We start from the raw sequence: 13,850 nt of genomic DNA, 5'->3' as shown, positions 1-13,850 counted from the left end.
AGGCTGTACATATATAATACATGTACTTGCATATGTAAAAAAACAACAATGATATCTCATTCATTCATTCATTCATCCATCCATTCATATAATCAATCAACCAATCATTCATTCATTTATTTATTTATTCATACATTCATTCATTCATTACTCATTTATTCTTTTATTTCTAATTATTTATTTATTTATTTATTTATTTATTTATTTATTTATTTATTTATTTATTTATTTATTCAACCAATCATTCATTCATTTATTCATACATTCATTCATTCATTACTCATTTATTCATATATTTCTTATTTATTTATTTATTTATTTTTTTATTTATTATTGTTTTATTTATTTCAGGAAACAAAGATTTGCGTTTCTGTACACAAGTTTTGAATAGAAATCTTATGAAGCTGAATTCCCCAATTTTGATTCTTTTCGCGCGGTCTCATTTATGACATAATATTGTGTAATAGCCACGTGCTGTATTGCCATAATCGACGACAATACTGATTAAACCGGATATTGATCATAAACGCAACAGGGTATATCGAGTGTCGGTTTTCTCCGATTAGGTAAGTTAGCGCAATTGGTGTTGAATGTCTTCACGGTATTTTTTACTGTCAATTTCTAATATTATTCATGTACGAAATAAGGGAATTAAATTGGGATCTCATAACCGAGCCTCTATGTGATTTTGTTCCAGATATTATAAAAACTCTAACCCGACATATTAAAATGAAACAGACATAGCTGCTGTATTCTTTCCAATGTCTTTGCAGCGCCGTGTTGTTGTTATCCTTTAATTTGGCGGAATTCGTCATTTAAACAAGACACAATTAAGATTTATCTTAAAGTAAACTTTAAAGTACCCTGCCGCCAGGTCCAATATATCTAAGTTAAGGTGACAACGGAGTCAATTATCACTGAAAATACCTAAAATGAGATTTTTTGCTTAGTAGATTTATCAACCTTTTCTGAACACATTCGTGATTTAATTTTGGAAGCAGTTAGTCAAAAAATGTGTTTTTAAACGTTTTAAAACGGTACCTTTACCATTTTATCTGCTATTCGCGTAATCTGTCAATTATCAATAACGCTCCGCCCCCTGTTGAGGCATCAATGAGGAAAATCGGTAGTTCCTTATATCCGTGAATTACCGGTCCATACTGGGCCATACTACTCGTAATTCATGTATCGTACAACTACCGTACATCTTTTATGAATATCTCAACATTTAGCCTTTTTTTATAAATTAAGAAATTGTCGGCCAATGTACGTAACATAGGACAAAAGCCCCCCCCCCCCCCAGTCCATCAAACAGTTGGTATTGAGAATCTCGTCAGTTTAAATTTGGAATCTGGTGTATTTTAACAAATAAATGCAATTGTTTTAAAAGATAATTTACATTAAGATTTAAAGTTTAAGGAACAAAAGTTCTAATTTGATTTATTGTGTAATTCGTACGTATACTTCATTGATGATATGAATGATTTTATGTTTACTTTATTATATATTGTGCAGTACAAATGTAAATGAATATTTTCAGATAATCGCTTTTCAAAGCTTATCAAGGAAATAAAAGTGAAAGGCGCATACTTGTCTAGATTTATTTGAAGTATAACCCAAGTTCCAGAACACTGGGTGTGTAAAAATAGATAGTAATCAGTCTGGTCTATAAACCTTAGAGAGGCTTTTGTAAGATGGACTGGGGGGGACTTTTTTCCTATGTGTAAATTTAATGTAGGTCTTTTGTTTTACCCGCTTATTGTTGTTGTCACAATTTGTGTAATTTATAAATATTTCTTAGCGCTTCTAAAACGTCTTTTATTATTATTATTATTAATTTAATTATTATCATTATTATTATTATTATCATCATCATCATCATCATCATCATCATCATCATTATTATTATTCTTATTATTATTATTATCATCATCATCATCATCATCATCATCATTATATTATTATTATTATCACTATATAGTATTATCATCATCATAATCATCATCATAAGTATTATTATGATTATTATTATTATCAAAAAAAATAAATAACCTATTGAGCATTAGAACCAAAGTTTTGTCTTTGAAAAAGTATCAATAGTTATGTTATACATGTATGCAAAGTGTTCGTTTATGGATACTTGATATTTCCAATTTAATTAATATTGCATTATTTTAGATCGAATAAAGGTCTTAGAATGCTGGTTTCTTCCGCATTATCACCGACCTTAATATAAATCCGTGGCATTATTAATGCTAAGTCTTTTATTACACAAACGGTATCTAGGCATATTACGCGTTTTCAAAACAGCCAATCAGTTTAAAGCGTTGGTTTTGTATCACGTGAATCCTATCAACCAATCAGAAATAGCGCGGGTGAAATGAAAAAAGAAAAAACGGGATTGGAAATGGATAGTAAATAAAATTCAGAATATTGCAAAACAAGGTAGGTTAAATGTTATTTTTTATCGTTGCAATATCAATATGCGATCAATAGAACAGTTGCATTTTGTGAACAACAGCTTAGATCAGGGTTAAACTGATTTGTTTTAGAAAACTTTAACACTGTTTCATCGGTTTCGCAATCCAATATGGCCGCCGGATTAGATAATTAAAGCAGGGATATATTCCTAAATTTAGACTGGGAGGTTACGAGTTTGATTTTGATTTCTAAAGTGTATCTTGTTTAATTAATAATTTGTATGGAAAATGCAAAAACAAAAAAATGAAAAGGGCATTTGTTAAATGCGTTAATCATAACTTCCCTTCAGGGTAAAAAAAGACACCGAGTTAAGAATAAAGACAATTGAACACCGAAAATGTCAAGGTATTACAGCCCCTGGACATTGTAGTACAAAAGGATTAATTAGTGTGTGTGACACGACCTATGTATGCTTGATTGGTCAACTGATTGGACTTTATAATCTTGAGCGATCTCAATTATCACTTAACAGCAGGGGTGTGAATCAATGTGCAAAAAGATCATATCGAAAAAAGACACTCAAATTCTATTTATTTTAATAGAAATTTATGAAATTGATAGCCGAAAAATAGGCTATGTTTTATTTATTCAATATAATAACAAAAATTATCAGATTTAACAGATTAACATATTTTAAAAGAAAATTGCTTAGTACTTCTAAAAAAATAGGTTTATAAATTTTTGGATAAGGTTGTTTCTCAGTCTTGATAATCTAACGAGCAGAATACTTGTTTTATATCCGCAGTTTTTATTTTTATACAAATCCCCATTATTTGATGCAAACATAAGTCAATTTAAAGACTCCGCTCTTTTCAATTTTATTCACTTTTTTAAGTGTCTGTACACATGTTGTTATACATTTCTTATTTATATTAACCTATTCTTAAATGAATAAAAATCTTAAACAAAATAGGAAATAAACATTTCTTTTTTTTAAAATCATTATACATTTAGATGAATAAATAAAATGAAAATAATTGTCAGAATTTTTCATTTACATTAATACAAAGAATGTGTATGATTGCATGTAATATGGCCGACAGGTGTTAAGTTTAACAGTTAACTGTTAATTCACTTACCCTTGGTGTCATATGAGCCGCGTCACGATAAAACCAACATAATGGGTTTGCGACCAGCATGGATCCAGACCAGCCTGCGCACCCGCGCTGTCTGATCAGGATCCACGCTGTTCGCTATCGGTTTCGCTACTTGTTATAGAGTTTGTAAGCGAACAGCATGGGTCCTGATCAGACAACGCAGATGCGCAGGCTGGTCTGGATCCATGCTGGTCGCAAACCCATTATGTTGGTTTTGTCGTGACGCGGCTCATATATCTATTTTTACATTGATACGAAGCTTAGATTAGGAGCCTGTTGTCGGTGTAAGAATTCAGGACAGACAACTCTTGGGTTTCATTCGATATTTTTGGTTATTTATCTACGTTTATCAAGATTACCCAGATTTTAAATTGTATATACATGAACTGAGTTTTTGACATTTACAATGGATTTTTTATTGGTCAAATTAAAATTTAAATATTTTTTCTTATTATAATTAAAACTCTTTGTTCAGTTTTTAAGATAAACATTACGCATAAGGTGATATCGCATGGGTCAGTCACAAACACGCGCCTGTTTGAGGAAACAGTTATTTGATATTTCATTATACATAAATTTAAACGCTTGAAAAACTGTATTGAGCCATTGTGCATCACACATTTCTACATTCCATACTTTGACTTACATTTCACATAAAGCAATATGGTAACACCCGCACGCACGCACGAACACACAAAATACATAACTACACATGCACATAAAAGTGAACACGTTCCTACAGTATTAACACTTTCGCACATGAAATATTTTCAATGTGCTCTTTTTCATTTTATGCTGAAGTTATGTTATGATTTTTCAGGACAGTTAACTTCTAGAAATGCAGCTGTGCCCTCTTTACAGCAATTGAAGATGAAGCAAAGTATGGTAGCAAGTTATATAGATGTAAGTTCACGTATATACATTGTTGTGTTTTGTGAATAAAATAAGACAATTACACGGACGTACTGTCTGTAAAGAAGAGTTACCCAGACTCATATATTCCACTCTGTACTGACATCATGTGTTTTATTCTTTCTCAAGGCAAAGTCAAATTTCCTTAATTACACGCATTTATTTTGACAATAATAAATGTGGTTAGTTATAAGTACATTGGTTCTCTTTTATATCTTGTTAGAATCAATTCTTAGGCGGAATGATGTCACACTTCATAAAATGATGTTAATCAAGGCATATATGATATAAGCATTTTGCCGCGCATTTGAAAATGCTAAACCATACTTGCTTTTAATATGCAAAAATCAAATATAAGAATTAACTCGAACACACACATGGTTTGATATAGATGCACTGTGCATGCGACTTTATTTTATTAAATTAGTTTTCTTTTTAAACATATTACTGTATCAAAAAAATTCTTTACAGTTTAATCACTTTTATAATTATGTTAATGATAGTAATTTCTTAGTTACTACGTGCGTAAAGCGATAAGTACGCCGCTTTGATAATGTGAGAGTGACGTTACATTTTCTTTTGCACATGTAGACTAAAGTTAACAACATTTGTCTGAATAGGTAAAACAGGGTTTTCAAAGCGAATATAATGTCAGATAAAAAACAGAATTTGAAATGTCTTGATGGAAAAGATAGAATGCATTACACATTAAATTTTATCACAAGTTCGAGCCTCACAAGTTGTCTTACTTTTTTGCGTTTTTCTTTCCATACATTTTTTTTAAATTTTACATTAGAAATTGAATTGGGATAGAAAGGCAGTTTTGTTATGATATTTAATAATTTAGATATACATGCACGGATGATAGTGATTTTTATCCTGTATAGTGTGTAGTATGTAGTAGTCATAGTACTTTTGCAGTGCAATAGTATTTCGTGCAAACTTTACTATAGTTGAAACAGTCTCTGTACAGTATCATGCATTCCGTATAAGTTTGCACCAACTTGCTAAATAGGGCTAAATATAGCTACATTTAAAACAAAATGAGAAGTTAATAGAAAATATCACAGCATTTATAATCTTTAAAATAGTTGATACAAAACTTTCTTACCTGGTTGATAATTATAAAGTAATATTTTTGGGGGAAAAGTTGCAATCCGAGCCTAGCTGTCTTGCATTGATATTTACCACAACCTTACCTACTGCATTACGCTGAGAGTTGGTTAATTCAACTTAATTAATTTATATAGCTAGCCTGTTTGAAAATAATAAACACAATATGATAGCTGTTTTACACCTGGATAGTGGAATTGACCACTTCGTCATTAATTATCATACTAAACGCACAGTTCTTGTGCGCAACTGAAACATATTGCGTTGATACGTAAAATGTTTATGTTTCACGTGCGCACGTAATAGTCGCATTCGCATGTATTAACTAAGATAGTTCCTATGTTATTTTATGCAATTGTCACATATGATACGTATATTTTATTATCTGAATTTGATTTCATACTATCAGATTAATTCTATAGGCAAGGGAGGATATTTTGATTTATATTTCGTGAGAATTATCACTGACACACTGTAAGAGATTCTATTGTCAACTTACCTAGTTAAACAGTCTTAACAATAAAAAACTATTAATCAACACTATTGTATATTGAAGGTATCCATTCGTTGCTTAGATAGTTTTTGAAAAACAATTGAAATTGAAACAAACAATAATTCAAATTTGTTAAGATTAACGTAGTATAGATATTTTATATGATTATTGTTTTAAATGGAAGCTTAAAGTGAATGTTTCTAAAACTAAAATTATGATATTTAGAAAAGGTGGTACTATTCCTGGTAGCACGATATTTAATTATAATAATGATCCCATTGAAATTGTTAGTAAGTTTTGTTACTTAGGTGTGGTATTTACTACAGGAGGTTGGCTATTAACTGCTCAAAATACATTAGCTGGGCAAGCACAAAAAGCTATTTTTACTTTGAATAAATACTTACATAAGTTTACCTATATACCTCCAAAACATAAATTAGAATTGTTCGATAAGCTTGTATCCCCTATCTTGAACTATTGTTGTGAAGTTTGTTGTTTTTCAAATTATTTAGCTATCGAGAAAGTACATTTGCAATTTTGCAAAAAATTACTTGGTGTAAAGAAGTCTACACAGAACGATTTCATATACGGCGAGTTAGGCAGAGTATCTTTTAAAACTATACAAATGTTTAAGGCTATCAAAAATTGGTTACGAATTTTGCAAGCAAAACAAAACAAATATGTTTTTATTGTTTATAATTTTTTGAAGACGGATGTAGAATTGTGTCAAAATAAAAACAAACTGGTGTACATTATTAAAAGATTTACTATGTTCTCTTGGATGTGTTGATGCGTGGATTTTTCAAGGCGTTGGTGATACCGAAATGTTTCTTTCTGTTGTTCAACACAGATTAAGCGATCAATTTATACAGAACTGGAATGCAAGACTTAACCAATCAAGTAGGGCTCTTTTTTTATAACACAATTGCATCATTTAGATTTCAACCATATTTGGAATGCTTTAATATTCATAAATTTTGTCAATCATTTACTCGTTTAAGGGTATCATGTCACAGATTACACATTGAAGCCGGTCGATGGACCAAACCCACCAAAACACCTATTAGTGATAGAAAATGTATAACATGTAATAAGATAGAAGATGAATATCATTTTATTATTGAATGTGTAATGTACATTGATATTAGGAAAAAATATATTGCCAGAAAATATTGGATACGGCCTAGCATGTATAAATTTGTAGATCTTATGAACTCAGAAAATAAGAACATACTTAAAAACTTAGGAATATATATAAACAAAGCATTTATTATTAGAAATACTTTGCTATATGATTAACAATGCAAATTTGTCCAGTTGTAATGTTCATGTTAAAAAAAATACATAATATCCATATGATTTGTCTTGCACTTTCGTTTCGGCAAGACAGATATAATTATGGAGAAAATTAAAACGTTGTTGTACATAATTATATATAATATGTTTTCTATTGATATGAATGTCATGTTTATATGATAAGGTTAGCAATTAAGTCAGCTCGAAGGTCTCTTTGCAACTGAACATGAATAGTCAAATCACTTTTGACATTGGACTTTCGAAGTTTCAAAATCCAAAATGAATGATAAAGATTTGTTACAATTATTAAATCTGCAATTGATGCGAAGGGACTTTAATTTTTTAGGATGTGTGTATAAATATATGGCAATGCGTTTATGTATTAAAATTCAATTAATTTACAACAAATTTTGCGTAAATGGCTCATGTAATTTATGTTTTGTTTTTGTATGTATGTACATGTATATGTGTGTATGTATGTTTATATGTATATATAATAGATCTATACAATGGTTCAAAGATCAATTTTGATATGAAAATTATTATTAACTACCTAATTATTATGTAACTACTTAAGAATATTTTCGGCTGGTATTTACTTTATCAATCAAAATTGATCTTCTCCAAACTTTTTTTTTCTTTCATGATTGTTGATATTATGTATATATGTTTATGTCATACACTGTTCGTTATTGTGCATGATTTATGTCCGCATGGGCTTTTAAGCCTATTGGAATAAAATAAAATGTCTACTGTCTACTGTCTATCATTGTGCAAACACGGATCTACATCTGAGTAACAAATATCTGTACTTTGTAAGCCTTTTTTCAAACGAATTGACTCCTAATAACGATGCTAATATATATCGTAAAACGACCAAAAAGATTATGTCAGAACTTTTTCCCAATACAATGTTATTTTGTATTATTAACAAAAACATATAACTTATCATCCGTCATAGATTAATAATTTCATTTAAATCGTGTGTAAATGGTTGCTTTTAAATGACATCTTTATAATATTTTTGAAATTTGCGTTAGAAATGTATATATGTATACGCTTAAAAAGTGCTTGTGTATAGTCTTTTTGAAAGTTGTGATAATTATTTCATGGCACTATTTAAACAGGATTTTAAACTCTCTTTTTCAGATACACACATGCCGAAGAAGATTGTAATATCTGGAGATAACATTTCCTACGTCACGAAATAGACACCGTCACACTGGTCTACGTAACATTCCTATAGATGATTGATATATTTAAGTGCTTTTAAGAACTGTGTTTGAATGACGGATTTCTGTGAATACGGATTTTTAGTTTTAATGATTATTATTAAAACTTTCTGTAATAATCAATTTGTGCTATGAACTCCTTTTCCTAACATACATGTATGTGAATGTTAACACGAACAAATGATATGAATATCTTTAAAATATTCTATGGGTGTGATACAAGTGGCTCATAAAAATCATTGTTAAGATAAAAGGAATCGGACTTCAAGTTGGTATAGTTTGTTCTATATTTAAACGACATGCATTTCATAAAAGTTACGGCTTGAAAATATCGAAACATGTACATGTATAACTCGATCTCTAAAGAAAATATCGCAATGCGGATTTTCTCCACTGTGATACATATTTCATGACTCTGTATCGCATCACACCGGTATATCGCCGTTCCGTTACATTAATTTGTCCCTCTGGAATAAGGCTTGGACAATATATGACTGTTGTATCGAAGACATGTTAATTTTGTTTAATATATGTATACATATTGAATATATGTTTATGAAATAATAAATATTTAAGAGTGACTCGATTTAGTTTTTACATTATTACTTGAAATACTCCAATTGTGAAGGTAAAGTTCTTAAGCATATGACTTTACAGTTCCCATTCAAAATGTGTAATAAAACATGTTCTATTGTACAAATCTGCATTTCGGTCATGTATACGTGTCACTTATATGTAAATGCATGCTTTTGATATTATCTGTATCTTCTTTTATCAAGAAAAAACAGTTCTGTATTCCCTGTGGACAACTAAAAAATGCAATTCCGTATATCCCCTGTATATATTGATAATACGATTCCGTATATCCCCTGTATATGTAGAAAATACGATTCCGTATATCTTCTGTATATGTAGAAAATACGATTCCGTATATCATCTGTATATGTGGAAAATACGAGTCCGTGTATCCTCTGTATATGAAGAATATACGGTTCCGTATATCCTTTGTATACGTAGAAAATACGAGTCCGTATATCCTCTGTATATGTAGAAAATACGGTCCCGTATATCCTTGGTATATTTATAGTATACTAGGGATAACAACCTTAATATAGTCCGTATACGGGATTTTTTTCTCCGTATACTTCAAAAGTACGAACAAATATACGTACATGTATATGGGGCAAATACAGAATTCCGTATATGCCTGATGCATATACGGACTTTCCGTATACCCGGTGTTCCCTATACGGAATCGTATATTGGTCCGTATATTCGACGAATAAATCCCGTTCACGCCCGTATATGTCAAAAATACGGGACCGTATATTCCCGTATATCAGTATATTTTTCGCAGTGAATTTATTAGCATACAAATGGGTAACCTCATTGTGGCGAAATGGGAAGTACAATTTCTGTTTGCATGAGAAATTCCGCCTTCAGATCATCCGTACATCAACAAACATGACTATAAGTAGCAGTCCTAATTTAAAGGTATATTTCCGAATTGTTACGGATGTTTTTATACAAATTTAATCTTTTTACGAGATGATTACTTTCACTTAATCCGGGCTTAGTGCACCGTGAAGCTTAAACGGTTAAAGTGTGTTTGCACAAGAAAATATCATTCCGGATAACAACTATAAAACCGTGACGTAGCGCATACATGAGCTGTTTATATTCTTCATTTGCATGTTAAAATTTGTATACGAACTTAAGTGTTACCGTGGGGTTTTCCGTTTTAAATACAAATTTATTAACAATATTTGATAATATTTACAACAATACTGTTAAACAGGTTAATGAAAATGTAGAATGTTTGATTTTTAGTCCGACGGCAAAATGTTTTTACATCTTTATTTAATGTAGCTTTAAGCAATGTTATTTAAATTTGTGCTTATAATTTTCAAAGAGTTATAATTCATGAAAGAAGAGTAGGACCACATTTCTGGATAAAAGTCACTCTGCTGTTCACTAGTCTCTTATTTAAAAAAAATTGCAGAGCAAATAAAAGGAGACATTATGACAGCTCAACAGATTCAGACTCGGATAGAGACTTTGGCTCTGCAATGGAAGTTGGAGAGATTTGGGGACCCGTAAGGAAAAAAAATGTTTTGAGTAAGTAACTAACAGTATTTAGATTTATAAATAACTGCTGCAGTAAAAAAGGTTATCACCCTAGTATGAGCAAAATTATCGCCCTTGACTTGGCCAAAAAATGGGCATTTTCAGCTAGTGTCATGCATTGCTAAAAAAACTAGATGACCTAGTCATGTTAATTTGTGCTCCTGTGGTTTTGTTTATGATTTCACCTAGTAAAAGCAGAGTTATGGCCCTTCACTTAGGTTTAATCATTGGGTTTACTTAATTGTTTATATAGGAGTGAGCTTGGTTTGACCATGTGTCAGTCAGCTCTAGCCATTTTAAGATACATATTGAAGATGTAAAAATTAAAATAACTTCATAATAAAATTAGAAATTTCTTAGATGAAAGAATGCCACAGAAGGAAAACGAAGCAACAAAAAGAAGTCCCAAGAAAACACATAGATCAGTTGTTGAACAAACACCGCAGGCAGATAAACAAACACCCAAGAAAAGCCCCCAGAAAACACATAGATCTGTTGTTGAACAGAACCAGAATGACGAGTAAGTTTGAAACATTCAACATGTCTCTTGTTTTAACCTAAAACCCTAGTCCAACTAAGTTACATCTGAAGATTTGAAAAAACATGTTATCGTTAAAAAGCTCTTTAAATGGGACTTTTTTTAAACACCAAAAAAAAGCTTAGTAAATTATGTAGCCCAAAAATGAAGAAGGTAAGAACAATGTGTAATTTTGACAGCAGAACTTAAATGTAAAGTATATATCGTTGAAATTGCCTTATGATACCCCCATTTAGATAGGAGTGAGTTTGGTAGGTCAGTCTGTTGGCTTTTAGGATGTCCAGGTGATAACTCATGAAAGGTTGATGGATTTGATTAATATTTGGTATAGATCTACAAGAATAACATTATAACATACAGGTCAATTTGTTATTTTACCTTGAATGTCACCTAACCCTGACCTTTAGCAATGATTTAAGAAAACAAGAGGACCAAGTGGCCCCGGGTCGCCTGAGATGCCATTGAGGTACCATCATGGTTCTATAAGAACAAGTTTAACAATTCAAAATGACATTTATGTACAAGAACATTTGGTCAAATGAAATTTGAAGAACCTAGTTTGTGTCCTTAGTTATGGCAATCATGGCCCTCTTGGTTTTTTAAGGCTGTCTTAAGTAAGCATTGACAGTTTGAGTGTTTCAAACATTAGATTCCTGCAGGAGGGTGGTTTTGATCCCATCCGTTGTGTTGTCAAGCATGAGTATTAGCCGAGATCATCTTCCTGTAAAGCAGGTTGTTAGGTATTTGCATACTTGCATCCGGTACTGGTAAACCGCTTAAATTGTCTAAGCTTGCCCAGGAAACGTGTGTGAACTGACCGCCGCGATATGTCTGAACTTTGTTAAAAGCAGGGTAAAACATATTTAGAAAATATTGCTTTGCGTAGTATCTCAAAAAATATAATTTATATTATATATTTTAGATATGTAACAATGTTGCAGATTGAGAGCATTCTGGATGGATACTTCAGAAAATCTGAATTTAGAAGGTTTAAGAAAAAGGTAGAAACTGTTAGTGCAAACGAGGAAGAGACAACAAATCTTGAAACCCTTATAAAAACCAAAGCAACGTGTATGATGCAGTGAAGATGGGACTTACTTCTTTATTCACGGATGAGGAAATTGATGACCATAGTGCTGCGAGCAAAAGGGCTAATATGAACACACCACCAAAACCAAAATTTGATGTCGCTAAATTTTCAATGATGGAGAAATTGGTGCAAAAGCATTTTCAGGTTTCACACAATGACATAGTCATGAAGACTAAAGCAGTCAAGAGGAAAATTTGCAAAAAACTTCAAAACAAATAATTTTTAAGACTCCGTTGAGCACTGTTTATCACTGTTTTTAATTAGCTCACCTGAGAATGTTATTATTAAAGTGATGATGCTACTTATCTTGCCTATTAGTTTAAAGTGATGCTACTCTACTTGAAGTTTATCTGAGTATATTAAGGCTCAAGGAGAGCTTTTAGGGTCAGTGGGTTGTACAGTTTTACTTATTTTTCTAAAAATAATTCCGAAATGGCCTGCAGTTATTATTTTGGTCATGTTGACAGTGGTTCAGAACAAGGACAAACATGACTGAACATGTTCCAATCATGTAGCAAAAACATGTTTTAAATATGTTCAAACATGTTCTTTATGTTGAAAACATGTTCTAAGATAATGGACAAAAATGTTAGAATATGTCTGGACACGTTCTGATAATGAAACAGAAACATGATTTAAATATTTTCAAACATCGTTACTGTTACGGCTAATTCATGATCACATTTTGATCATGTTTGACGATGGTGCCATTTCACGCACATGTTTGAACATGTTTGAATATATTCATAACATGGTTAAAACACAGTCAGACATGCTCTAATAATATTTTCAAACCTGTTTGAAACATATCTGAACATGTTCTGACCATGTTTATTTCCCCAGAGTATTTAGATGATTAAAAAATGGTCAAACTATCACCATCATAAGACAGTAGTTTGTAATGCATGATGTGACATCAGCTTGGCTTTGTTGACATAATCATGTGACCCAATTATCTTAATGTATCAACAGATTGTGCAAAATAATTATCTTGCACCTTTATTTGCATCTAGTGTCCAACTTTATTTGTCATCCAATGGAAACGCTGTATTTCTTCAAAAAAATGAGTGTTAATTTTCATAGAAGAACAAAAGTCGATACTATATCTAATTATTTTCATAGTGGCCTTCTATTTTTCATAGTGCTTCATAGAATCGCGTTTGTAAAAATAGTCATTTGCATAAATTTGCACATGCGCTTTCGTGGGCCGCTTTTGAATATTAATTAAGTAAAATTGACGTCAAAAGGTCAACCTACATTATTTTTGCATTTATGCATTTATTGATAAAGGATATACATTCAGTTCAGATTTAAATCGACATTTTGGCGAAAATGATACTGCATGTGTTAAAGTAAAAACAATACAAAATGTCAATAAAGTAAAGAGTACGTATTTACAAAATTAAATTGGCCAGGCGCTTCGCAGCAATAAATGCGTACTAATAAATTTTAACCGGCTTAGTGTTTTAAA

The 13,850-nt window shown here is 31.2% G+C and overlaps 1 protein-coding gene across 1 annotated transcript; it reads left to right on the top strand.

Moving 5' to 3' along the window:
* Positions 1–10,560: 10,560 nt before the first annotated feature.
* On the top strand, positions 10,561–13,013 carry LOC132733165 (uncharacterized). The gene is made up of 3 exons (XM_060719760.1): positions 10,561–10,742; positions 11,112–11,271; positions 12,212–13,013. Exons 1-3 carry the CDS (start codon positions 10,694–10,696, stop codon positions 12,372–12,374), a joined length of 372 nt encoding a protein of 123 aa, XP_060575743.1. The 5' UTR covers positions 10,561–10,693; the 3' UTR covers positions 12,375–13,013.
* The last annotated feature ends 837 nt before the right edge of the window (positions 13,014–13,850 follow it).

Source organism: Ruditapes philippinarum, unplaced genomic scaffold (genome assembly GCF_026571515.1).
Source record: "Ruditapes philippinarum isolate M1 unplaced genomic scaffold, ASM2657151v2 ctg794_1_1_1_1, whole genome shotgun sequence".
Classification (NCBI taxonomy): domain Eukaryota; kingdom Metazoa; phylum Mollusca; class Bivalvia; order Venerida; family Veneridae; genus Ruditapes; species Ruditapes philippinarum.
This window is presented reverse-complemented; position numbering and strand designations above follow the sequence as displayed.

What these genes read in the sequence shown, in the direction of transcription:
- LOC132733165 (XM_060719760.1), top strand. Translation starts at nt 10,694, where the DNA reads ATGGAAGTTGGAGAGATTTGGGGACCCGTAAGGAAAAAAAATGTTTTG. An exon ending in AAGGAAAAAAAATGTTTTGA is followed by an intron (nt 10,743 to 11,111) that starts GTAAGTAACTAA and finishes GAAATTTCTTAG; the next exon opens with ATGAAAGAATGCCACAGAAG. An exon ending in GAACAGAACCAGAATGACGA is followed by an intron (nt 11,272 to 12,211) that starts GTAAGTTTGAAA and finishes TATATATTTTAG; the next exon opens with ATATGTAACAATGTTGCAGA.